The following is a 26,522-nucleotide window of genomic DNA, read 5'->3' as shown; positions in this document are numbered from 1 at the left end:
TATAAAATACTATATAATACTATATGAAAGCTATAAATAATATTTAAAAGGAACCTAAAGCTTTTCTACTGGTCATCTCCAAGCTGGGGGCATTCGCTGCCTCTGCTGTTTACTTAAGTGTCGTTGAATTGTCCGCCTTAAGTTTTACGGTTCTCACTATACTTAAACACCAATGTGGGATATATTTGAGTGCTGCTGCTATTGAAGAAATTAATTGTGGATCATGGAAGAGGTTCCTCGTATAGTGTGAATGGAAAAACTTCAGCTACAGGAGATATTATTCTTCTCGGATGCTACTGATGCATGATTTCCACCCTAGTATAATCATGAGTATGGAGAACTCCTGTAAAAGAGAGTGGGCCCAGTAGAAGTCTAGCTCTTTTTCTGCCTGAAGTTTTAATCCTCATTGCCATTTCTATCTTCAGATTAGATATAAAGATCTGTGCAAGACTGTTTTTGCTTCCATTTCATATCTCTTTATTGCATTTCATATCTTGCCCATATCCTCTGCCTTTTTTTTTGATACATTCTTGGTTTATTTCTATCCTTGATGTTTTGTTTTATATTTTATGGTTCTAGACTTTTTTAATTTTGTCCCAATTCCCTATGCTGAGCAGTCTATGAAGTCAGATGTCCTTACACTCTTGAGTTAGCCACACTGCCTTTGTTAAAAATCTTGTATGCATTTCAGTATGTATGTATGTATTTATTTAAATATCATTTACAAAGATTTACAAAACTACAGCTGGTGTTAATAAACAAAACCACAGATCAAATAGACCTCTAAAAAAGGTAGCAAGCAAAATTTTTCTGCAGTTTCTTATTGAGGGAAGTTATTGCTTAACTCATAAGATGTATATCAAGATTGATATCATTAGAGTACTTTCCTGTTCTGGAAATTTATCACTTGAAGTTTATTATTTGTTGTACGTGGCTCAAAATGTGTGCATGTCTTTCCATACAGTGTTTTAATTATGAACAAAGCCATTCTATAGCATACTGAAATTCTGTTTTTTACCTTTTTTTTTTTTATTTCTAAAATAGGATTGTTGCTTTCTGTTCTGCTTTATTTTTAACTTTGGCACATCAGCTCTAGCAGGTTATATATAGTGATTGTGCATACTCAAGTAAAATGCAAGGCATTTTTATCTTACTGTTTTTTCCAGCTTCCTATACTGATATTTGTACATCATCTCCCTGTGCCATCCATACTCCATGCATCCTGAAGAAAAGTGGATTGTTTTCCTGTGTTTTATTTTTATGAGCTAGCTCTGTCTTTATCTGCAATGCTTTATTTTATTTGATCTGATTACTTCCTTTTGCTTGCTTGAGAGTGCTTTATCTGTCTGATTTGAAAATGCACGAAGATTAGATTTAGACTGGCAGAAAAATGTAGAGGTAAAATAGGACTACAGAAAAAACAGTGTCTGTAATAACATACGAAGACTATATAGGGCAACATTAATACTCAATTTACAATCTATTTTTGTTTTTTTTTTTTTGTGGAGATTTATTTATCTTTTATTCAACATCTTTCTGAACATGTGTTTATCTTTGTCCCTTAATTGCTGGTGTCTTAATACAGTGAATTGCTGATCCATAGTCTCTTATCAGAAGTGAAGCGCTCATCCATGCTTGATGACAATGTTACATAGTAAAAATGTTACTGCTTTATTTTTTCCCTAAGGCTTAAAATTTAAATGTAGACAATTGCTTTAAAGGAAATATTTTGAAATAGGCTCTTACTGTTTATTGAGCTCTAGCAGCTATACAGTATATATGTTTGTGGCTAATTTACATGAATGTTGAGAGCTCAGTTTTTTACGTTTATTATTATATTATTATGTTATTTACTATCCATACTCATTTTTTAATTACTTGTTTCACAAAATAAGTGCATCACATTAAAATAAGTGGACATATTCATGAAAAAAATACTATAATAAGTAGATCAAAATTAAGCTTTCAGACAATTTATCTTTTAATAAACACTATATTATATTTAAATTAAATATATACCCACTTATATCAAACTAAACTGTTCATTTGTCTAATGAAGTCTAATAACTGCATGATTGGGAGGATGTCTTAAACATGAGAAGAGTGAACACAGACTCTTTTCAATACCCAAATTTTTGTGTTGACTTTTCCATTGAATTGGAGTTTGTGTTTTGCAATGAATACAAAGTTAGACTCATCCTTATTTTTCATTAATTAGCTAGCCAGTGAAAATAAATGTTTCTTGCAAACTAATTTACTCAGTTTTTGTTCTTCCTCATTCAAATTCTGCTGAGATGTGGAGGAAGCATAGTTTTGTGTGGCTTAGTTCAAAACTAGAGGATGAGATTCTTTTATATCCTGCAGTCTCAGGTCTCATAAAGTAGCTGATCAGGGCTAATCTCATACAATCGATCCATTGATCAGAAAATATTAATTCACAACTCTATTGGGTATAGATGCTATGGTGGCATTATACCAAATAATAATGTGCATCTAGTAGAGAAAATGGATGCCACCATAATTTAGAGCATCTAAACCCGGAGCTGACCATTTGCTTTTTCACAAGCCAGCTTCAGATTGGCTTGGTCAGTTGTGCTGTTAAATCATCACTGAGACAACAGAATTTCCTGGATTTATGAACAAATGCAAGGTGTCAGGTGTTTCAGACACCTCATTCTCACTATTTCAGGTATGAGATGCGTGAGGATGCAGTTGATCTCTGCAAGTGCCGTAGCATTCATTTCTCTTGAAATCTTTGGAATTGCTGCTCCTCGTAGTAGGTCTGCACAATGTAGATTAATCTGTGCCTGGCTCTGATTTTAAGCCCATGAAATAGGAAACATACTCCTTTTGGAGGTGTCCACATATCTGTCCAGGTGAAGATACTTGTATGTATATACTGGATTAATTAATTATATACAGTCTAAGAGGCATGCCAGAAAAGTGATAAAATAGATGAAGATAAAATATCTCATGGTTTAGATCAGGAGTGAAGATACTATTTGCAGCCACTTGCCAAAGTTACAGAATTCATTTTACTGAGGATAAAGACCAAACAATGAAAAGGTCAATAGCAAATTTTAAAAATTATTGTCTGGAAAGTAAGAAATGCAGTTGTCCAAGCTTTGTGTTTTAGCAAAAAAAAAGCTGTCTGAGGCACCTTCTGTGAGATCATAAGAGGACACCCCTAAGAATTCAGGATTTTTTTCCATCTCCTGAGAAAAGTAAACCAATATGGACTCTGTTCTTTTGAAATATTGTGCCTTTTGAAATATTGTGCCTACAGTTCTGCTATTTACATTAAACAGTATTTTCTCCACAGGGAAGCTCTATAGTCAAGTGCATTAACTACTGGCAAGCCATATCCAAAAAACAACCAAAAGTGTCAAAGTCAAGTTAACCATGATGAAAAATTGCAGTATGAAGGTGGGCTACGGTAGGCCTGGCCAAAGGATGTGAAATGCCATAAGTTTTCATCTGAGTAGAGAGGTGGAGGTAAAAGGTATATTACTGGATAATTTTAAGAAGAATTGGAAATAGCCACAAATCTGTGATGTGCTCTTTTTTCTGAAATATGCTTTCTCCTCTTTTGTAGACAAGATATAAATACTTGGAATCATCTAAATTTCAGGTTTATTCATGCTATACATTCAGAGACACCCACTGAGTCACTCTAAATTATTTTTTGTTTTTTTGCTTTTTACTTAATCATAGACAAACTAACTAAATATGATGTTCTCTGTCACTCCTAAGGTCTGGAAGTGTTAGATTCAAGCACTGTAGTGTGGTGACATGAGATATTTTTCTTTTTTCTTTTTCTTTCTTTTTTTTTTTTTTTTTTTCCGTCTGTGGTAGATACACAGATGCTAGGGTTATCTGAAACAGAAAGTTCAGTGTTTGCTTCAGGCACTACATGTAACAGAAATCTTATATTGGTCTGTCATTCCTCTGTGGCAAATTTCGGTGCTAATGTGAAACATATGAGTCAGTTAACCCTTACAGTTAAGTTATGGGGCCCTTACAAGCAGGCTTAAGTTACGGGAAACGCTTTTTTCCTCTATATGGGGAAGGGCACCTTTTCCACAAGAATTTGTAAGTTATCTTGGGTTTAAAAGCATAATTAGCAATGAAGTGCAGCTGCAATAAATAAGTTTATCATTTCATACAAGCACTACCTCAGAGATCTCAGTGTTCCACACTAAAGAATTTTTGCTGGGATATTTTTATTTTAATGTTACGCCTTTGTTACGTTTTCATAATGCTTAATTTACCTATGATTTGAATTGTCAGTGGTTTTGCTGTTGCTGTGTTTTCTCACAGCCTCTTCCCTTCTTTTTCCTATGCTCTGCCCAAGTGTAATGTATTCATAAAATCAGAAAATAACTTTCGAAAAACTAGATTATGTTGTATTTCCCCCTTGGTTTTTTTAGTAATCATGTAGCTCTAATTTTGGGGTAAGTGGCATTTTCACCACTGAAAAAGATTAATTAGTTCTTGAAATTTAACAGTGCTAAGATTATATTTGAATCTGATCTAACTGTACTTCCATTCCTACTTTTTTTCCATTTCCAACTTTTTTCTAACTGTCCACTTAGCTTCTGCCAAAATCCTGATCTAGGATAAGTTCTGTTAGTCATTTGGTTCACGTAGATCCTATTTAAAAAACGAGTCATGCAATTCCTTGTGTCCTGTCATCTACAGGACGCTTACTCTGGTTTTGATTGTGCTGCCTCATCGGAGAACTCTTAGATTAGAGGAAACTAATATAGCTCATTGCAAATTATTTATCATATACTTGTTGCATGTTCTTTCTGCCAAGGCTGCTCTCAGTCTGCTCCTGTGTTGGTAAGACCAGACATGTTCCTCCACAATATAGCTTAATATGCCAAACAGTGAGAAGAAGGAGATATATACTAAACTAATTATCCTGGATTTCCATTGTATGGTCGAAAGGGGTCTTCTTCTTATTAGCCCCTGGTTCGAACGTTCAGCCGTGACATACACACCCACACAACACTTTCTCTAACTTGCAAAGAACGCTGGAGCATACATACATTCTTAATCGTGGCAGGATGCATTTACTCTTCCAACTCCAGATTTTGACTGCTGGTTCTGCCGCAGACCACAGCAAAGAGCTATCCCATACGGCAGTTCTGAATAACTGACAATGTCCTAGCCCTCTGCAGGGCTCGTACTAAAATTTAACCTTGTGCCTCACAATACAGGAGGACTATGAAGCAGCTCGGGTTTGAAAAGTAAAATAGTTTAAAAAAAAATTTTTTTTTTACCTATTTTAAAAAAAGTCAATAGCAAAACTGTTATAAATAGCAAAAAAATAGTCTGCATCAGCTGACTGAAAATAATAAAACTGGGCACCGTATTCTCTATCCAGTCAGTAGGAGAGTGTTAAGTGCTTCACAGGGGGCAATCCGGAAGGGCCCATTTTGAAGAGAGAGCTATCTAGCCAGCAGGAATGCTAAGCACAAATAAATCCTCCTTTTCTCTGAAGTTTATGTCACGAATGTGGTGCCGTCACTTGAGGAGGTTTGAAATACCCTCTGTACTCTGCCTGGGTGCTGTACAAACATAGAAGGAAGTAATCGAAATGCAGAGGATGGAATTTGCACGACAATAAAGCCCTGTTCATGAATATGTAGGACCCCGTGCCAGTGCATCCTTGCACACACGGAGTATTGCAGAGTATTGCAGAAGCTTAAAGGGGAAGGTTTCTAAACATTTGTGGTCTTCGTTTCTAAAAACTTCTGTTCCTGAGCTTTAGCTTGCATGGAGGGTTATTCTAAAAGCCATTGCAATGTTTGAACAGTTCTCCTTTGTACGTCACATGCGAAAATTGAAATGAAATTTTTATTTTTCTCTCAGTCTCAGGACTTGTTTGCACTATAATCAAGTTTAGTATAATGTGACTGCCAGTCACCACTTAGGAGCTGAGAAAGATGCACTGGCAGCGGGTCTTGGGAGGCTTGTCTAGTATCTACCTAATTCCCCTGGTTCTATCAGTGTTAGTTCAATGCTCTCATGAATAATACATTCATTTATAAAATATATATTGACTTCTTTTTGTTTACCCTTACTAAGATGTAACTTTTCTTGAGAATGTTCATACCCAATGACTTCTTTATGTATGTATGTATATAGAGTGTATATATAAACATACACATATGTATACATGTATACATATGTGTATGAGTGTGTACATATATGTGTTTATGTTTATATATGTATTTTTATATATTTATATATATCACACATAAATATTTCGATACTTGTTCTCAAAGCCTCCAGGACTCTGTTGGAATAAGTGTCTGATTGCTGAAGTTAATAATTCTTTCATTTTTTTCTATTGCGGTGGGTTTTGTAAATTTTTATGCAAAAATCAAAGAATAATCATTAAAATAATATCTTTAAAAATAAAAATACATTTATAGAAAGCTCTAGGTAAACACAACTAAGACAATAGTATTAAGAGTAAATTAATGGTGACTTTACTTTCATTTGCTTTTTGCAATAGTTTGAAATATTTTTTAAAAAATGTATGTTCATATAAACCAGAGAATACTTTACATATTTTGGTCTAAGCCTTTTAAAAAAAAAGCTCAGAAACTCTCATTGGAGTCAAATTGGCTAGTGTTCAGATACTGTTAATTTAGTTTAGTTAATTTAGTTTGAAGTAGGATAGATATTTTTCACCATTTTCAACAGCTGTTTTCTTAATGAAATTCAAGTTCCTTTTTGCCAGTCAGAAACATTTGCTGCTAAGAAAAGACAAATATATATAAACAAAAAATATATTTAGAGGCACATGTACATATGGAATATTGTAAAATATGTATTCCTCCAGATTGTAAAGACACTAGCAAAAATGATAATATAAATAAATAGGCAGACCTGGAAGAATGATCAAATTGACCATTCGTGAGTAATTATATTTATTGTTTAGGTAGCGATGGTGCATGCTGATGGACTACAAATCCCTATGCTACATTTCAGGTTTTGTTTTCACAAAAGGATTCTGCTAAGGATAAGACAAGACTAGTAATTGAAAACCAAGCCAGGGCACTGGTAGCATTGTCATGTACTGTGCCCCCCTCAAGACTTTCACTGAAGCTAAGTGTCCTCTCACTCTAATTTTAATTAACTATAGAGCTATCAAAACAATGTGACATAGGGGAACTCGAGGACAATTTACATGCAGCGCCTTCTCGGTAGCCTTCTAGAAAAGTCGGGCTGGTTTTGAGGAGCTCTTGACTGGTCTCACGGGCTCCTTTAATCTTGTGCTTGTTTATAAGGCACTAAGGGAAGGCCTGTCCCTAGGCCCCTGTTAGAGGAAATGCCGTTAGCTGCTGAGTCCCTCCTAATAGTCCTTTTTTGCTATTGCAGTAAGTTATTACTATTATTGCACTATTAATAATTCCATACTCTGAATAATGCTGTGATGGTGTGATTTATTTCTACTGTGAGTAGTCACATGTCACATATTTTCTAAAAGCTTCAGTCTTATTAGAAAGAGGGGAGGGAAAGGCAGCGTCTAATGGAATCACTCAATCTCAGAGGTTCCAAACATCATTTGATCATTTGATCTTTCTGACTTTTTGAAAAAAAAAAAAAAAAATCAGTACAATTCTATAACTCATTGAGATGCTTCATCTACTTGATTATCCTGTCAGGGGCCATAAAGTCAAATATAACAATGCACTCTCATGGCTTGCTTGAGCCAGTGCAACAATGTAAATTTGAACATTTCATTAGATTAAAAATATATCTATATATATTTTGTTTATTGCTCTCTCCAACTTGAACAAAATCCCTTTTTTAAAAAGGTAGTTTTAAATGATCTCTGATACATCTTTTCAAAACATTATCTTGTCATGAATAACAGAATAGATTTTATTTTCCTGAACAGTGTGATATGATGACTGAAAGTTCATGAATGTTGACTATAAAAAAAAAATCACCACTTATTGCAAAATTGCTTTTATTACTGTGCAGTATTTAAAAACTCGAAAAAAATGACCCCCCTCTCCCCCCCCCCCGATCGTAAGTAGCACCTACTGTCAGCAAGAAGACTGAAATGGAAGAAAAGTTTACAGTCTAGGTGCTGTTTTAATGGGAGACCCTGAAACTCTTTAGGATGATGATCAAGGATGTCTGACCTTTATGTAATGAAAGAACAGATTCGATCATGTGTATTTCTGGTGACTTACTTATTTAGGACTCCTGTTACTACTGCCACAGGAAAAGGAGTGACAACAGCAATGCAAAACCTCACAGGGCATGACACAAGCAAGCACACATGCAACACAACAGCAGTACGAGTGCTAAAACTGTTGTGCAGGAAGCCAAGCACTGACGTAAAATTGGACAGCAAATAGATCACCTTGCTGGGACTGGTGAAAATTCAAGAGATGGATGAAAATCAGGGAAGGTTTTGTGGAAGCAGCATAAAGGTCTAAGTAAATGGAATAAGAGGAGGTAATAGGAATTTGAGGGTAAAATACATGGGCTGGTAGACAGAAATAGAGTTAGGAAGGGACTTTGACTAGAAACACAACATATAGGTTGTTTTGATGGAACACTCTAGCCCCAGAATATGTATAGCATTTTAGGAATAACATCCCATCAGAAAGCATGGAAGATCCGAGCAAGAGGTGACAAGAAGGGGTTGCTCAGATATTTCATTTCAGCGGTACTTCGCCTCTTTATGGTAAACTTCTTTAAGCCTCATTGGACAAACTTCTCTCTCAGGAAGAAAAAGAAGAAAAATAGGTTCAATTAGCTCTCAGCCTTAAAAGCACAGAGGAAATGGAGAGCAGCCAAGAAAAAATGCTCAGTGCATGTGGAAATAGTGTCAAATAGCCAGTAAAAAAGAATATCAGAGAAATTAGTGCAGAAATAGTAATATACAAAAATATAAATTTGTATTAGCATTTATCTTGAGACTAATATTCTGTCTAGATGTGAAGAACACCTATAATACAAATGAGAGTGAAAAAAAAGGGGAAATACTTCGAAAGAATCTTTATGTATTGCCGAGGATGCTCAAAATGGTTCTAATGTCCTACATCAAATAGCCACAAACATACACAAACTATTACGTATAAATGTTCAGGGGAGACATAGTAGCATTTTGTTCCATAAGAACTATGAATATCCTTTATATATGATTCTACCACCTATAGTACTTCATAACTGGATCGGTGCCTATAAACGTTTGGTGAAGCCAGTAGATCTCGCCTCTATAGTTCATGGATTTTTTTAAGCTGGCATACAGAGTCATGACAGAAGGGATCGACACATGCCAGTATTCACAGCAGTTCCACTGCTGTTGTAAATTTCTTATAAAAATATTACCGAAGGAGTGTAGAACAGCAGAAGCGAAAGCCTAAATTATGAAATATTGAACCTTAGACAAGTTAGCTCTAGTGTAAAATTAGCTAGTTACTATTTTTGCAGGGCGAAGGAAGATTGCTTTCCTCATTTTGCCCCACGTTCCCTGGAAACAGAGCAGGCTGCTTGCTCTGCTTAAAAATCCTGTGCATTAGAGAAGATAGATTTCATATTTTTGAATTCTGCTGTCCCAGAATACGTTTTGCAGTCTGTGTTTCTTCTGGAGACCTTGTTAAGTAGCATTTCTTATCAATTACTAGTATTTTGTGCAATGCAGAGAAAGTGGTCAGTTTATGAAGAAGAGACAGGGTCACATACATGCACTGTGATCACAGTTCCTGCCGTTCTTACCTAATCCCTTTTGTTTTAAGCAAAATCCTCACTAATGCTAGCATGAAATGTGTCTTTGTTCAGTACAGCTTCAGTAGTTTCACACAGGACCCATATTAGCTAATCAGCTAAGAGAACATGATCAGTGTAATTGAAATATTAAGAGCAGACAGAGAAGTAGAAATGTGCATTTATCAAAACATCAGAAAATGCCCAGTGGTTTCCATCCAATGAGGTTATAGAAATAAGATATTTCTTGGAAAATACTGAAGCCTACCTAAGTATTTAACTTAAAGTTATAAATACTGCTTTCTTATTATTCTTCATTCCTTTGTATGTTTTTCCTCTTCTTCGTTTTATTATTTCATCCATATGACTATTTTTTATTGCTTTTCTTGTGCTTTTCTATGTTGTTTTTTCACTTTCTTTATTGTTACATTCCTTTTATGTACTAGTATCTTTTCCTCCTCACTTCCCTTTCAGATTGAAAGGAGTGTCTTCTATGGAAGGAAATCTTACCAAAGGCGTTTGGGGGGTTTTAAGCCCTTATCCATCTGCTACATACCTGAACAAAAAATGCAAGTTGAATTTAGCAATCTGACTAGTGAGAAATCCTTACCAAGAATTTTCCCACTGCTAGAAACACTAAGACATGGATATCATATACAAATTCACATTTGGAGTCAGAGATGCCAGGAAAACGTTGTGCGGGTTGTTAAATCCGTAACAGAATTGCTGTTGTTTGCAGTCAAGAGAACAGGTTAAACCTGGCTACTTCGCTTCTGCCTAGCTTATATAAAAGAAGAACAGATAAGGCAAGTAGGAGGAAAGTCTTGTTTCCTCCCTACTTTAAATACCATATATATAATACTGGTAGAAGTTTGGTGTTTTTCACTTGTGGTGATATCCATACATTTTGTCTAATTATTCCCTTGCATAATGCTATTGTTGCACTTATTGCTTTTCCCCCCTACAGCCTTATTCCATAGTTTGTGGCCACATGTCTAGCTGAAGTCCAGACCAGGAACATGGCCTTCAGCTATGTCCTTCAGTTTCTATGGTTAGCATCTGCAAAATCTAGCATTTTCTTTAAAGCATCCCTGTCTTGACTCATGGCCAGTGCTTTTGTCTGCCCCAGGGATCGCTGCTGTAATCATTCTGCTTGTGGCAGGCTACTCCCAAACTGTAGCTGAAAATCTGCCAGTTTTGAGCTTAGTGTTGATGAGTCCTTGGATATCATTAACATATGTTAATTACTCATTAGGGTATGTACATAGGATGGTAAATGTCTCTGGACAACCCTGTGTGCCCAGAATATTTGCATATGACTTTCTGAAAATTCCTCTGTGGCCAAAATGTTCAAATCTGTACTTCTCATGGCTTGAAGAGGGAGAGAGTGATATTGAAAGAAGACAACAGTATTCAAATCCCCTTCACAGTAAGATCATAATGTACTGGAAGTTTCGTGGAGTAGCAGACCATGGCTTGAGTGGCCAAAATGATCATGTTTTTAAAAAAACAAACAAATAAGAATTCCCACCTTGGAACCTCTTATTCTTTAAGTAATCAGAACTCAAAAACCAAACTCAACATTGACTGTTGAGGGAAACTGCCTTCACCAAAATATAGTAAAATAAAAAAAACAAACAATTTTACTTCTACAGATTAGTTGCTTGGCTATCAGTATGCTAATATCTGTTAACTGGAATATGCTTCCTTCTTACAAAACTCATTTTTTATCGAGAGAGAAAGAAATAAGTTCAGATACATGTCACATATTGTATTCAGAAGCAATACAGACTGTAGCAGCTAAGAATTCCACTGGTAATTCCTGAACTAGTGGTAGTTTCACACATGAGTCCCACACATAAAGTCCATGACTTTATAGCTCTGAAAAGAAAAAGAAGAAGAAAATAAAGACCCTGGGTCCCTAAGTTTCATTGCTTCTAATATAGCAAGTAATGTTGCACTGCCACAGGGCTCCTGTATTAGTATGCTCTCATCTGTTTTAACCAGTAAAGCAATATCCTTATTTGGGTTTTATATCTAACATTTTTGTATTTAGTAAAGTCAACAGTACTGATATAAAATTAATGCTGCTTCACCTGTATTCTGCTGCTTAAGGGAGTGAGAGGAAGTAAGCAGTTTTATTGAGATGCACTTTTTCTCATTGGGGAATAATAGCTCTTAGCAGGCTGGCAGAAATTCTGTAGTGGTTATCTATACTTGAACATGATCCCAGATTACAGAGCTTGGAACTTATATCTCTGTGGTTCAAAAGTGAGATAAAAATAATAGCTGGACCATGCTGAGTGAAAAGGTTTAATCAAAAAAATTGCGCTGTTTAAAGTCTTTGTGACCTCTTTATTTTTCTTCCCTTCAGATCTATATTTTCACTGGTCTGTTTGCTGTACAGCAGTCTGTAAAAGCTACTTCTGTGCTAAAATAGTAGTAATAATATGAGTTCTTGGATTAACTAGTACTTAGTTACTAAGAATAGATACTCTTCCAAAATGGTGTTAAATAGTATTTCATCATTATCAGTGAGACCAGAGCTTTACAAATTAACAGAGCTAATTACCTAACAACATTTTTGTATTTGTTCTCTAACTTAAAATGTTAAAAATGCAAATATTTTATGTACTTAAGAACATGTCATCAATTGATTTCATTATCCTGCCTTTGTCTTTGATAAATTCGCTTAATGTATAATATACATGATTTTTTAAAAAGAAAACATTTAAGTAGTCAAAAATTTCCCTAGAATGGGTTATTTTGCATGTGTATATGTATTGATGATCTAGACTCATTGATTAATTAAATATTAAATGGATTGAATCCTGAGGAAAGATACTAATTTGCGTGTGCAATCTTCTTCTGTAGAAATGCTAAAGTATAATCAGCACAGTTCACAGAATCATAGAGCGGTTGAGGATGGAAGGGACCTCCTGAGATCACTCAAGCAAGGTCACTAAGAGCACATTGCCCAGGACCATGTCCAGACGGCTTTTGAGTATCTCCTAGGCAGAGATGGTCTTACAGACCAGAGGACTGGTCTGTAAGCAACAAGAGACAAAAGTTATAATAGTATTAATGTATTTGGAATTCAACTTACTAGGCTGCAAAATACAGGTTCCAGATGGATAACTCTTCTCTTATTGACTCAAGTTTAGTTTCTAGGGATTAGGAAAACAGCCTTGCCACAGTATATTTATCATTAAGTATGAATTTATTTCATGTTTGTGTGTCTGTCTCCATATTCTACCTTTTCTATGTGAGCTCTAAAAAGTTGCTGATTATGGATGTGCTATGTTTTGTTTTGAAGGTTTTTGTTTCTTCACTTGGAACTGATCTAAAGTATTGCTTCATTACCTAACAGCAATCAGATGATTACTATCTTTGGGGAGTGCATTCTGTTTTCTGCTTTTTATACTGTAACTAGCTCGGAGACTGAGTTGTCTTTTAACTCTTCAGCAACACTTCACATTTATTCTGATATGCCAACTCAAGAAATTAAAATGTATAAGAAACAAATCTCAAACAGAATCCTGCTTCTTGTCAAGATTAAACCTTTGAAAAAAAAAGCTAAAATATAAATTTTACCAGTATGTCTTATTCTGAACAGGAATCAAACTATTTGAAAAGATTTGAAGAATAGTGACCAGTACTAGTGAACAGTTATTGATTTGGTTCAGCCTGCTTACTGTACTTCTATTATACAGATATGCAGGAGTGGGGTATTGTCCCTGAAGTTTTAGCATTATAGTATGTACCCCCTTACTCTAAATGTGCTATTACAGAGGGCAGCACAGACACAGCAGTTGTAGAGATAGTGCAGGCAATGAGAAAAAAGAATTTCCCTAGAGGCATAATTACTGCTAGTACTGTACAAAAATCTTTCCTGTCTGACAAAACAAGTTAAAAAAATGTTTTCAAGGAAAACAAATGTTTATATTATATAATACCCTTTAAATGGTTGTTTTGTTGATGCAGATCAAGAAATTATCTTATCTTGAATAAACCAGTATTCATCGGAAAAAAATTTGTAATTTAGAGGGAAAATTAGTAGTGTGATGCATCTCTGTTAAGAAAGACTAGCATGCATTTGTCAATCTACCAGTATTCTGTTACCGTGATTGAATAACTTAAAAAGACGTGCAGCTATTGCTTGGAAAATATTACGCTCCTCTGGACCCAGCTATGTTTTTGGAACAAATCACCACTCTTTTCCAATATATCTTAACATTTTACTTCTCAAAATGACAAAGTATGGAGTTTCAAAGTTCCCCCAAATTAGGAACCTTACTAGGAAACTGTTTTGATGCCATGAGGAACCCCTTAGCACTTCTAGCAGAAAACACGAAGAATGATGCAAGAAATATGAGATATGACCTTGAACAAATGTTCAGGTCTAAGCTACATGATCAAGCTACTGAGCCACATCTGAGTGTAGTAATACACCATGTTCCCTGTATTAACTCCTGTCACATTTAAGGAGATTCCACATAAAAGAGAGTTAAGATAAAACACTAGCATTTCTCATGAGTATGTGCATGAACAGTGGAAAGTTACCCACCTCAGCTAAAATGCAATAGCATGACAATAAATGTTATGGATCAATGTCTACATTTAGCAATTAGTAGATATCATGCATAATTATTTTTTTCCTGATGTATATTTTTGGCAGTAAATAGCTATTGTCTAGGGGGACAGGCTGATGCCTCGTATATCAGATCATTTTCTTTATTTGCTTCTCAGATCATAAAATTGCCAGGATATCCTTGTTTGACATGCAGCATAATACTCTGAAATGCTGACAGCAAAGCATTGAAATCTACCTCATTATTCACTTTAGGGTATAAGTAACGTGCCACACACAAAGATTTTGAGATTCTGTGACTGCTCGCTTGTTGTTGATCTTTGTTTCCCTTTCACAGTCTTTTCACAGGACATTTTCCTTGCCTTCACTGACCTTTTCCCACCTTTACAGCTTTCTAACCACCAAGGTTCTATAACCTAAATAATTACACCCTCTGCACGTTTTCCATTAATCTTCTTATCTCTGCTTCACTCATTGACCTTTCGTAGCTCTCATACAGATTCTGTTTATATATTGTTATTTTTTTCTTATTAATTCCTCCACCCAAAATATATCATATTTTTGCCTGCTTTACTGTATTTTAGGATTCTTATCAATACTTTCTTATTGCTTCCTCTATTTTTTCTACCTTTTCGGCATAGAAGTTCAACTTGAAAAATCTACATAGTTTATTTTAAAAATATTTTGATAAGTATTCCTAAGTATATGTGGCCTGTTTTATAGTAATATGTCTGCCACAAAGAATTGTTTACTTTTTCCTTGCTTTTTTCATTTTCTCTGAAAAGAACAACCTTGGGACACATGCAAGCTAGCATGCACTGGAACAAGCAAAGCATCTAGGCCTTCAGGAGAGCTTTGTGTTCATTTCTTACAGAAGCCTACCAGTTAGCTAATCTGTGTTTAGTGTGCTGTATGTAATGTCCTTGCACAGAAAGAACAAACAGGATTTCTGTCAAAATGACTTAGCTCAAATTGAGATAACAGCAAACAAGGAAAGAACAAAAGTTAGATAACCACAAGGGAGACAGTGTTTGTGTGTCTCCTCTGATAATCTAATTAAATTGAAGGCAAAATTGCAGCTAGTTTCCACCACTTTTTTTTTAGAAAATCAAAGCTGAAATAACACAAGAAAGAAATGTTTCAGTACAAAGCTAAATATTGCATACCATTGAGTTCTCTTCTGACCAACATCCACAGCTTCAAGGCTGTAAGGAAAGGTCATCTTTCATTCTGATCTGTAAATACTGTTGTTTGAGGCTCTCCACCAGTGTAGTCCTGCGATATTTTGTGTTGTAGCAGGAGAGCCTGGAACACAGCACCTGCAGACTATACAACAGCAAGTCAATCTGATGAGTTATTGCTAACCCTTACCACCCTGGCTACTGGATAACACTGGGTAACACTTTACCCTTAGCAAAAATAATTAAATGAAAATGAGATATCAAACTCTTGTCCTTTCATGCCCTCAAACATCCACTTGCTGAATATTACTCTACTAAACTTTAAAAATATTTCAACTATGACAGGAGAGCATCAACCTCTCTAGATAAAAAAAAAAATTACCTTTTTAAATGGTAATTGAGTCCATGCATGAGTTATAATCACTGGCATTTTCCAAACAACTCATTTGGTGTTTAGGTTGCAGGTGTCTGTAGGTTTGAAAGAAAAGGGTTGTTTTTAATAGTAATGTAAGTTGATTTAGCCTGGAACTTCCTCCAGTGCTGTCTGACATGGTCATGATTAACAAAGCAGTTATTTCTATTCTTTGAGTAGGTCTTAATAATACGGAGACTTCACTAATGATTCCTGGGACTTGTCGCTTATGCCTATGGCCAGAGATCCATAGAAGAACGGGAGGTCCTTGGTCATTCATTAGAAAGCAAAGGAAGCAAAGTGATGGGTGGATCAAGGCAGGTCTATTTTGCCTTAATATGCAGATAGATTTAGGAATATTTCTGTAGCAGATAGAAGCAGTTCCAATTTGGAGTTGGAAGAAAGCTAGTTTAATTATGTTTGGAACTAGGCTGCAGCGTCACCACCATCTGAATACTGCATTTGATAGTGATGTATAAGGGAATGCTGAGAAGAAAGTACTTAATATTTTGTTTTGGTTTCAAATTTTGAAGAACTGAACAGATTGTGTCAACAAAATTTCCCTTTTGGAGTGAATTCTGTGACGTTAATATATATTATTGTTTCTGCCCTAAAAGAGTGAGATTGCTGTAGTGAGCAGAGGCACTAGGAGATCATTGTGCAGATTTGGGAAATTTTGAAATAATCTGACAATACTGGTTGGAAAGTCTCCATGGCCTGAAAAGAAACCCTACCTTTGAGTAAAAGCAAGAACCTTCTCTATATCAGTGCAGTTTTCCCTGTAACACAATCTGAGCTCTTATCTGCCCTCCTTTCATTCCACTAGGTCTTGAACAAGATCTGCAAACAATAATAGTGGTGAAAAAATGTAGTAGTATTTTAAGAAGTAAAAATTTTATTATGATTTCCAGGCATTACTTACCTACTTGTTTCATTATCTGCTCAGCTATATCATTCTGTAATAATACAGCAGAAGAAATGCACTTTTCTATTATTTCAGTCAAAGCACTTCATACGTTTTAATGCACTGAATCCTTAAATATCCTAAGACATAGGTTAATGATATACCTACTTTAAAGCTGGAAACATAGAAATAGAGGAGCTAACATCAGCATATTTCAAGCATACACAGACTGCTAAGTCTCCCATCAAAAAAATTAAAGTACACAAAATCAGTGACATTTTTTGACAGTGAAGGTCAAACTGAGTAGATAGGGCTATAATGCAAACCTGTGGCAATATCAAGGGAAAAAAAATGATCCACATCTTTGTCCTGTCTTTGCTCTCAAATGATTCTAGGAAATAAATGGTTATCAATTCTTTTATTAGAGAAAAAGATGTGACAAAGTATTTTGCGGAATAGTAAAAAGTAATAATTTTAGTCTATGTTATGGAAAAGGCCTTCTTCATTTTAAAAGATTGCTGGAAAGCAAGGAACTTTTTGAAGGGTTTGAACACAGGTTGCAAGCAGTAATGATTTTTATTTATTTTAAAATATAATGGAAAGCAACTAAAAAAGGATACAATTAAACAACTGTGTGTCATGGCTAGCTTTGAACAAAGAGAAATTTGAATTTTTCCGTAGTTCTTTCACTCATTCTAAAGCAATATGTTGGCAAGGCTAAACTTGAAATTGCAGTTTTAGATGGACATTTATCTGCTATATAGAGGAAATAATGTAGTGTTGAGGCTACAGAGGAAATAATACCTTTGTTGTGCTATGTTTCGAAGGTAAAATAGATCGAGTCAAGAAGTATGCTTCAGCTCATCTGCTCACCCATTCCTGTTGGATAATTCAGAAGAAATCTTGAGCGTGGGAGAGGACAGTTTAACAGTTTCCCTGTCCCTATCTTCGTCGCACTCAGGAGTTTTTGCCTAAGCCTTTGAGGCTTCTCTAAGTCAGTTGGCATTTCCCTGTTTTAAAAGACTGAAACTCATCCTGGACCGTGCCTCTCGTCTTGGTCTCATAATTAAGGTCTAATCATTTTTCTGAGCAAAATAATTAAAGATATGGGGAGGGAAATGGATGCCTTTCTGTGTCATATTGGCAAACCGAACAGGAGAACTTCACTATATCAAAAGGATTCACTGCCTCAGAAGATTAATTACAAATAGCAGGTTTAGATGGAGAAAAGGAATTTTTATTCTAGCAACTTTTGCTTTTATAGTGTTCAGACTTGCAGGCACTGGTTGTTTCCATCTTGGGGCCTTAAGTCCTGTCAAACTTAAAAGGAAGTTGACATCTGAAAAGATGAGGCCCATAATTTTCTTCCTGCTCCGATTTTCAGGCAGCTGCGTGTGTTTTGTACGTGGTTAGCCGGGGAAGCACACGACACGCATGCCGGGCGGCTGCCGTCCGTGGTTTCCCACCACTGGCCCCGCAGGAGGGGGCCGTGCTCGCCCCTTCCCGCTGGAGTGCGCAGCCCCCTCCCCGGGGCCCTCCTCTGCCGTGGGAGAGGTTGGATGGTTTCCACTTGCGGTTCACGGAGATGGTACAGACTCTGATCGTATCAGCACTGCTGGTGATTAGGTTTTGCTGTGTTAAAATAAGCTGCTTAATTCCTGGATCTTCATCACACTCCGTTGCCTGCTTCCTTGTTTTTATCCCCGTAGGATTTTTTTCATCCTCTGAAACTAACAGAGAGATCATATTTTGCTTCAGTTTCTGAAACTTCGTCATTTTTTCCAGACTTTCCATTTCACGCTGTTTGAATTTTATTAAGATCTCTTCACACAGAAGCAGAGTGCCAGCTCTATGATGCCCTGAGGGACCTGAAAGACTGTTGCTGTAACGTCTCAAAACTCTCGAGACATTTTATTTCTACCAGGAGCTCTTCGGAAGATTACGGCTAAGGATATAAAATATCTTAAATGTTTACAGCAGGGATCTTGATCTCTGCTGGAATTTCGTACAAAACTTTCTTTTTTTATTTTAATCGGCGCATCACATAAATGCTGATGAAATAATAGCTGTCTGCAAAGTGGATTGTATTTTCTTTACATCCCGGTATGAGGGAAAATTATTTTTGTTTCAGAAAGGTAGATATACATCATATCAGGAATCCGGACTGTTCTTAAAACAGTGACTTTCTGTTCAGCATCTCTGTTGATCATTAGTAAGTGTCTTCACTATGCATTTCCCTTCCCTAAGAAGCATTTCTGTTTTATCTGTTTCTGCCTCCAATTCTTTCCATTCTCCCCGAGCACACACAGGCATGTTTTTTGAGGGAGCTCCCTAAAGTGTACTTTTCCAGTGTATGTGCAAAGTTTTTATAGGAGTTAATAAGATTTTATTTTCACAAGTCTTTCAAATCACAAGGAATTGTTGAGCACTCAGTAGTCTCTTACACAGCACAATAATCCTGTTCATAAATAAAGCTAAGAATTAAAGAGATGTTACTAATAATACAATGCTGAGTTTTGAAATAAAATTATGTATAAAGCTTTATTCTAATTTGGACAAAAATCACTCTCATGACAAATTCCACTTCCAAACAGCTATAAAATAATAATGTGTGTGTGTGTGTGTTGTATAGCAGAAGTATGTAATGGTTATTTAATTAAAATAATATATATGTGTAACAATATGACTGGAAAATATTTTGTAAAATTAAATTTATGGGCAGTCATCCAGAATCTGGGAGACAAATTGTAAATAGTTTTTAGAAACTAGCTGGAATGCTAGGGCATTAGGGACACATCCTTGTAAAATGATTAGTAATTTTGTATACCTCCAATTTTCAGAGCCCCTATTGCAGGCAATGGGCAGTTTCTGAAAAATTAAATGTCCTTAAAAGTAATGTAAGCAACTAATACACTAAAGAAAGCTAGTCTTTCAGCAAATGGAAATCTTCCTGTTGTTTAAGGATGCTGTGCATCAGTGGAAATCTTTACAGGAAATATTAGATGAAATTTAAAAATTAAAACGAATTAATTCTAACTCTAAGATTTCATAAAGACGTTTTTATAAATACAGAAATCAGAGACATACAAGATGTGTCTGCTTAAGCAATTACTGTAATTACTGAAGTAAATGCTATTTATGCATGAGCTTGTCTTTAACAGGACTCATGGAAGACTGTAAGAATAAAATTTTATTGTAATCCACTAATCTGAATATGTCAGATTGCACTGCTGTTTAACACAGAATATACCCTTGAGTTGTTCAGTAATCTAACATTGATATTTACTTTTAGTGTATTTACTAGTCCTCTGGCTCATCATATTTACCACATACCACTCTTTTATTTCTCAGAATAATGCCACAGGAATACCAAAGATAAGGATCACATGACATTTACTCTCTAAAGGGAAGGGGAAAAAAAGGTTATTTATGTAATATTTTTCATTATTTAATCTTCATATACAACAGAAAGGCTGTTGCTAATGCCACATATACTCAGGCTGAATGACTTTTGAAATTATCAGGATAGCTTATGCTGCCTCACATAATTGTACTCCTAAGAGGACAGAGTTATATTTTAACAATATTAATGCTGTATTTCAATATATCTTCTTTATAGTGATCATCTTAACAGCATTTTTAAATTGGTCAGTGTTCTGTTAAAATCTCAGCTTTTCAATGTCATGATGCGCAATATACTTCTGACATCAATTGGTTAAGAGAATTAAATTCAGCTTCTACCTACCAGTGCAGACACTTGAAATTGTGCCGTAAATAGCTGACTGAATTACTTCAGGTTTTTATTTTATGATAGAATTTCTCTCTTACTGTTCAGAGGATGATTAAAACCGAATCTAAAGGTTATGTTCATCATGTTCTGCACACATCTTTTGGAATATGTCTCTCCTCACTGGTAAAAATAATTTTGCAGATGTTCAGGATTCCAGAGTTTAACTATAAAAGTTGGCATTTTCTACTGCAAAGTATGCACTTTTTATAATAGTTGGATAAAAATGAAAGACTACTAATTTTTTTCCTTCCAATTCTGCTTAAATCTCATCTCAGGATGTGTGACACAGGAGAAGGGCTATTCACCTTTCAGACAAGAGAAGGAGAGATGATATATCAGAAAGTCCATTCTGCAACACTGGCTATAGCAGAGCAACATGAAAGATTAATGATGGAGATGGAGCAGAAGGCACGGGTAAGGTCCATTCACCAAAGTCTTTGGACTTTTAAAACTTGATAGTCAAGAGCAAAAGATGTGTCAACTACAATAGATCTATTAGATATATGACTAAGAAAAAACAAACTTTATGATTTGTGTATTTTCATGGTTGGAGTTTTTCAGCGTGTGGTATACAATGATGTGTTAGGAATGTCGTTCTGGAGTAGCAGATACCATCCATGGCTAACTTCCTAAAAGTTAGGCTGCTCTTCTCAAACATTAGGCTGTTAACTGAAGCCAACTGTGATCTGGCTATCAGTGATTGAATGTGAACTTCTCATGGCTTCACATGTGGGGGAAAAAAAACATAGGTGTCAACAGACACATTCTGTTTTTTTTTAATATAGGAAAGAAATTTTTTTCCCTTGTTGTAATAAGTAGCAATACAAAGTGAATTTGTAAAGTTTTTTCTTACTTTCAAGTTCAGGATTTCTGGTTTCTACAAGTTATCTTTAAATACTACAAGAGACTGCCAAAAAGTGTACTTTTTTAGACAAAAAGAAAAAAAAAAAAAGTGATTTTGAACAGTGTCTTTATATGCTTAGGAGTAGAGACAACCATAAAGGACAATTCTGAAAAGCTGACTTTCAAATGTGATTTGAATTTAACTTTATATCCACCAGTGAGGAAAGGTTGGGGGAGGCCGTGGAACCAGGTGTACCTTCTTTCCTCTCAAATGACCACAGTTCTTCACATATCTTGACATTGTTTCCAGTAACTGCCTCTTCCTTCCTTCCTTCCCTCACCCCCCCCATGCATGTGCCCACAGTCACACAAGCATAACTTACATGAACCTCACCCCACATACTCCATCACTGTCAAAATACCTTGTTACACTCCTGAGGAAGAAAGGCTGCTGCAGAGGCCAATTCAGAACCCCAGTGTTCAACTCCTGCTTGTAATTACTCTCTAGAGAAGCCTATTTTTCTCTATTTATTGTACAGGAAGCTTGAAAAGACCTATCTTTCCATGACAAAAGTTCGTCATATTGAATGCTCCCTTCAGATTTTATAAGCCTCTGAGTAAGAACTGAGAGATGAGAAGGCATAAAATGTGGCTTTTTCTGTGGTTTGTGAAAAGAGATGGATGAGTTTTTCAACAAAACTAGACTTATAGTAGGAACGTGTGTAGGAAAATGGAGATACCCAAAGTTTGTGCAGGAAAAATAGGAAGAGGAGAGTTCATAATCAAGATTAAAATGCAATTAGGGACATATGAACAATCGTTGAAAATTCCAAACCAGGAGAGACAGCAGAGGAAATTTTAAAACATCTGAAGTAGTAGAAGTCTTGGTAAAAAATAACTTAATTCTGCTAGGCAGAGAGTGATTGAATAATAGTCAGAAAACATTATGAATATGTTTGCTTTTAAAGTGCCTATGCCAGGAATAGAAATGGAAGCATTTTTCATGCTGCTGTAATAAGTGCTTGTACCTGAGTCCAGGATTATGTAGGATTTTCCTTTCATGCAATTTATCTTTCAGGTCTTCCAACTATTGATTAGCAGCTTTGCTACTTAGCAAAATTGTTTCCATTCTGCCATTGGATGAGTTCCTTGAAACTCATTTATGAAGGCTGTGGCCATATGGTACATAATATCAGACTCTGAGAACAGGCTGAGAAATAAAAATGAGTCATCATCCGCCCAGTGTACAAAGTACTTGCATCTTTGGATGAGGCTGTATTGTGATATACCTAAGGGCACCGATGCAGGCTTGTGATCTGCTGTAGGCTGCATAGATGCTGGAGGCTGGGTAAAGAAAGCACAAAAATATCTTTCTGCTGTATTTAAAATGGTAATCTAATGTGGATTTTGTTTTCGGGTGTTCTGCTGTCCCTGACTGATGAGGTACTGAACGTTTAACTGGTTGTCTGCATTTCTGATTGCACCACTGGAGTTGTATTTGTTTTAGAAACAAAAGTAAACTGAAGATAGAGCAAGTAGATGTTATTTTCCTTTTTCAATCATAATCGCAGCCACAATATCTAATTCTTAAAATTTCACCAAGTGCCTGTATATATTTTTCCCCTAAGATCTGGCATTGAAATACAAGTACAATACAATATAGTTTTAAACCAAGGATCTAGAAGCTGAAAATGTCTTCTAACTCTTCCTAAAGTTTGACCTTTGATCCTTTGTTTTTATAGCCCCACACATGGGCTTTCTATTTTGGCTTTTCCCTGACCTTTTCTGTAATGAACAGGTCATGTGTAATATTAAGAATTATATTCACTTTTTTTTAATAAAGGTGAAAATGAAGGAAGTTAAAAAAGTAAAGGAAGCTTGATAGTAATCCATTACTAAACAAATCAGGAAAAGAGAAAAAATGTAAGGGTAGCTCCATCTTTACTCCTTCCTTCCAATTTCAACAAGCTAAATATTAGAGAGGATTCTTGAATTTTTGTGTGCTCCTTCCTTAAACTGTTAGCACATTTTAAGAGATTAATACTCTAAAGTTTTGTTTAAATTTTTCCAGGTTATAGTAGGTTGTAATCTGGTGTTATAAAGACTGATTAGACTTTATAAAGGAAACCAAAATGCATTTTTTTGCTGAAACAACTTTGATGAAATGTATAGATTGTGGTTAGTTCTCATAATGACTATACAAAGTAGCTTGTCTTACTCTTCAAAACCAAAAACATAAGCAAACTCCATCAAATTCTATCAAAAGAAGAAAGGCAAAATCAACTATTGCTGCAGGAAACTCTTCAGATAAAGGTATTTCAAGCAGCCTCTGGCCAAATTTGTTCCACTTATGGAGTTCTCTGCATACAAGAGTGCTTCGGACTATTAAGCAGTAAATTCATTTTGATGCTAAGCAACCTGTTGCTGAAGCCACGTAACTGCTGCATAACTATGTTAATAAGGGCAAGATATGACAAGGAAATGAATTCTTCCATTACCTTCCAAATGTCATGGAGAGAAAGCAAAACTCTTCTGTGGCAGCTCATGGAGTACCAAGTCTTCTTACTGTCATCATGAGAAAGACAACCCCGTAAGTTTAAGTAGGTAGCACAATGCACAACTTTCTCTTCTTCCTGTATCTCTTCCAAATTATAACACTGGAAGAAGGACAAGAAATACGGGATCTATGGTCCCCTGGCATAGGCTGGGTTTCTAGTTGGTTATTGGGTTTACTGTGATCAAAACAGGCTGAATTTTACTCAAATACAATATCAAGACTAAGTGGAGAAACTGTTGTAGTTTAGTTCTGGTGCTCTTCTTAGATTGAGTTTGAAATGTTACATTCACAGAGTGGAAATGTTTCATGCTTACTTTTTGGGGGAAGTAAACAAATTGGGCCAGTGCTAATAATGTACACTGACTTTTTTTTAGGGAAAGTGTTATTTGTATCTACTTCTTTTTTAATCTTCCTTTTATTTTTTTTAGCAGACCAGTGTAGTGCAGATGACTGCTTTGGTTTGGGGTTGTGGGGCTTTTCGTGGGGAGAAGTTGATATTGGAATGTTTTGTTAGTGTTTTTACAGTATCAACACAACAATTTGATTAAAAAGAATAATGATTTGCTACCTATTTACAATATTTTTATCTTGTGTTCTTGTGTTATGTCAGAGTATCAATAGCTCTTTTATCATCTGAATAGTTTGTATTTTTACATATCTCTTCTCTTGCCCCTTTTTTGGAAAAAATGGCATTTAGAAATTTTGTTCGATAGGTAGTTCTGGAATTAAAAGAAAAGTGATAGCTGCAAGAATAGGACGTGTCCCTACTAACTGCAGTCCGACACTAGGCATAGCAGATCCACATCTGAGTGCCTAAGAGCCAGCTCTTCTCGATCCTTCTTCTAGGCTGCAAGCTCCTGCCACTTCTCTTCAGTTAGCACAGATGCTAATCTGATTTAGTGAGTCAATTCAGCTTGCTAATTTGACCCCTCCCCTCCAAAAAATAAAAATAAAGAAAAAGACTAGCTAGAAGAATTAGGGATGTGCAGGGTTACTGAGCTTGATGTTCATAGAGGAACCTGCCAGATCTTCTTAGTTGCCCCATCTCACAGTAAGAAGGAAAAAAGAATAATTCACTCTGTAATTGCTGAGTATCCTCCTTCTTGCAATCAACAGAACATGTTGGTTTTAGTGATCTTTTTAAAGGATTTCAGTTTAAATCATTTCCACACATGTGAACACATTTACTCTCAACGGCACTTGTCTATCTAACCTCTGTATCACGATGAAAATGTGCTTACAGTTATACAGCATTAGAATTTAAGGCCTGATTTTCCTCACTTATGCTAGCTTTAATCTTCTGCCACTCAGCCTTCACTGAAAACACCCCTAAAGTAACTACTAGACCCATTAAGTTTGATTGTACAGAGTAGGGGGTTAAGAGCTGCAGATTACTCACATTATGACTACGGGTGACACCAAGGAAGTGTATTGGTACCTTTGTAACCTTACATATTACTTCTTTCAAGAACTGCCAGTAAAACTCTATTATGTAATCTCAAAAGAATAAAAATTTACAACCTGTAAAACTAATTCTAAATAAGATATGCTAAAGTTGATGTTAGCCAGCTGATGCTAATCAAACATCAGTAAGCCTGGAGTATAAATGCGTGAAGAAATGAAAATGGTACAAGTTTTCATAAGCTATTATCATGGGAAATGTTCTGTGGCGCTTGCCTTGCTACGGACAGGAAGGCTGCAAGAATAATGCCATTTTAGATAATGGTAGTTTTAACATTTGCCAGAAGATAAACACCTTTATAAAACACCACATGTCTATATTTCTCTTCCATTCTTGTTATTTATGTGGCTTGTCTCTAATACTCAGATTAATTTAAATGAATGAATCATGATAGATTTATATCATTTAAATAAGCTCATATCAATGAGTTTGGATATTAAAAAAAAAAATTATCAGGAGGGTAATAACAAATGTACCAAAAAGACAAATGCCAGGCAAAGTAACTGTACTTAAAGAGAGTTTGGAGAATAGGGTGATTAAGAATTAAGCGTAGGATTTTAGAGATTAGTATTCATTCTTCATGTGACTAACTTTTCTTTTGTAGTCCTCAGCAAGTCATTTCATCTTTCTTTATCTCATCTGAAACAAATTTAGGAGTATAACAGCATTTCATAAGTTTGATTTGAGGATAAATATAAATTATAGGGTTGTCAGGGGTGGTATGAACAAGACTGTAAATAGAATGAAAGATAACAATGTAAATTGTCTTAGAATTAAAAAAAAAAAAAAAAAAGAAAAGAGAGGAAGCTGGAGAAAATAACAGCTTTAGTTCCATAGTCAACTTTTAATTTAATTTTGTTCTGTAAACAAGTCTTTACTGTGAATTTCTTCATATATTTTAAACCCAATCACAATCTAAATTCTGTAGAATCCAACAACATCAATAAATATATCCAAAAGATTCTGTTTTCATTTTAAAATCATAGTTTCAATAAAAAGCCAAAACATATTCAGGACTTTGTCTGGTTTATAGTTTTA

The 26,522-nt window shown here is 35.5% G+C and overlaps 1 protein-coding gene across 2 annotated transcripts in view; it reads left to right on the top strand.

Moving 5' to 3' along the window:
- DOK6 (docking protein 6) overlaps nucleotides 1-26,522 on the top strand; it is a 252,314-nt gene that overhangs the window by 158,828 nt on the left and 66,964 nt on the right. For both annotated transcript variants that reach the window (XM_062570068.1, XM_062570069.1), the window contains one exon: nucleotides 20,898-21,036. In XM_062570068.1, coding sequence (XP_062426052.1) covers nucleotides 20,898-21,036 — 139 coding nt within the window. The remainder of the gene's footprint in view (nucleotides 1-20,897; nucleotides 21,037-26,522) is intronic.

This window comes from Rhea pennata, chromosome 2 (assembly GCF_028389875.1).
Source record: "Rhea pennata isolate bPtePen1 chromosome 2, bPtePen1.pri, whole genome shotgun sequence".
Taxonomy (NCBI): domain Eukaryota; kingdom Metazoa; phylum Chordata; class Aves; order Rheiformes; family Rheidae; genus Rhea; species Rhea pennata.
Note: the sequence above shows the minus strand (reverse complement) of the source record. Positions and strands in the feature narration are given on the sequence as shown.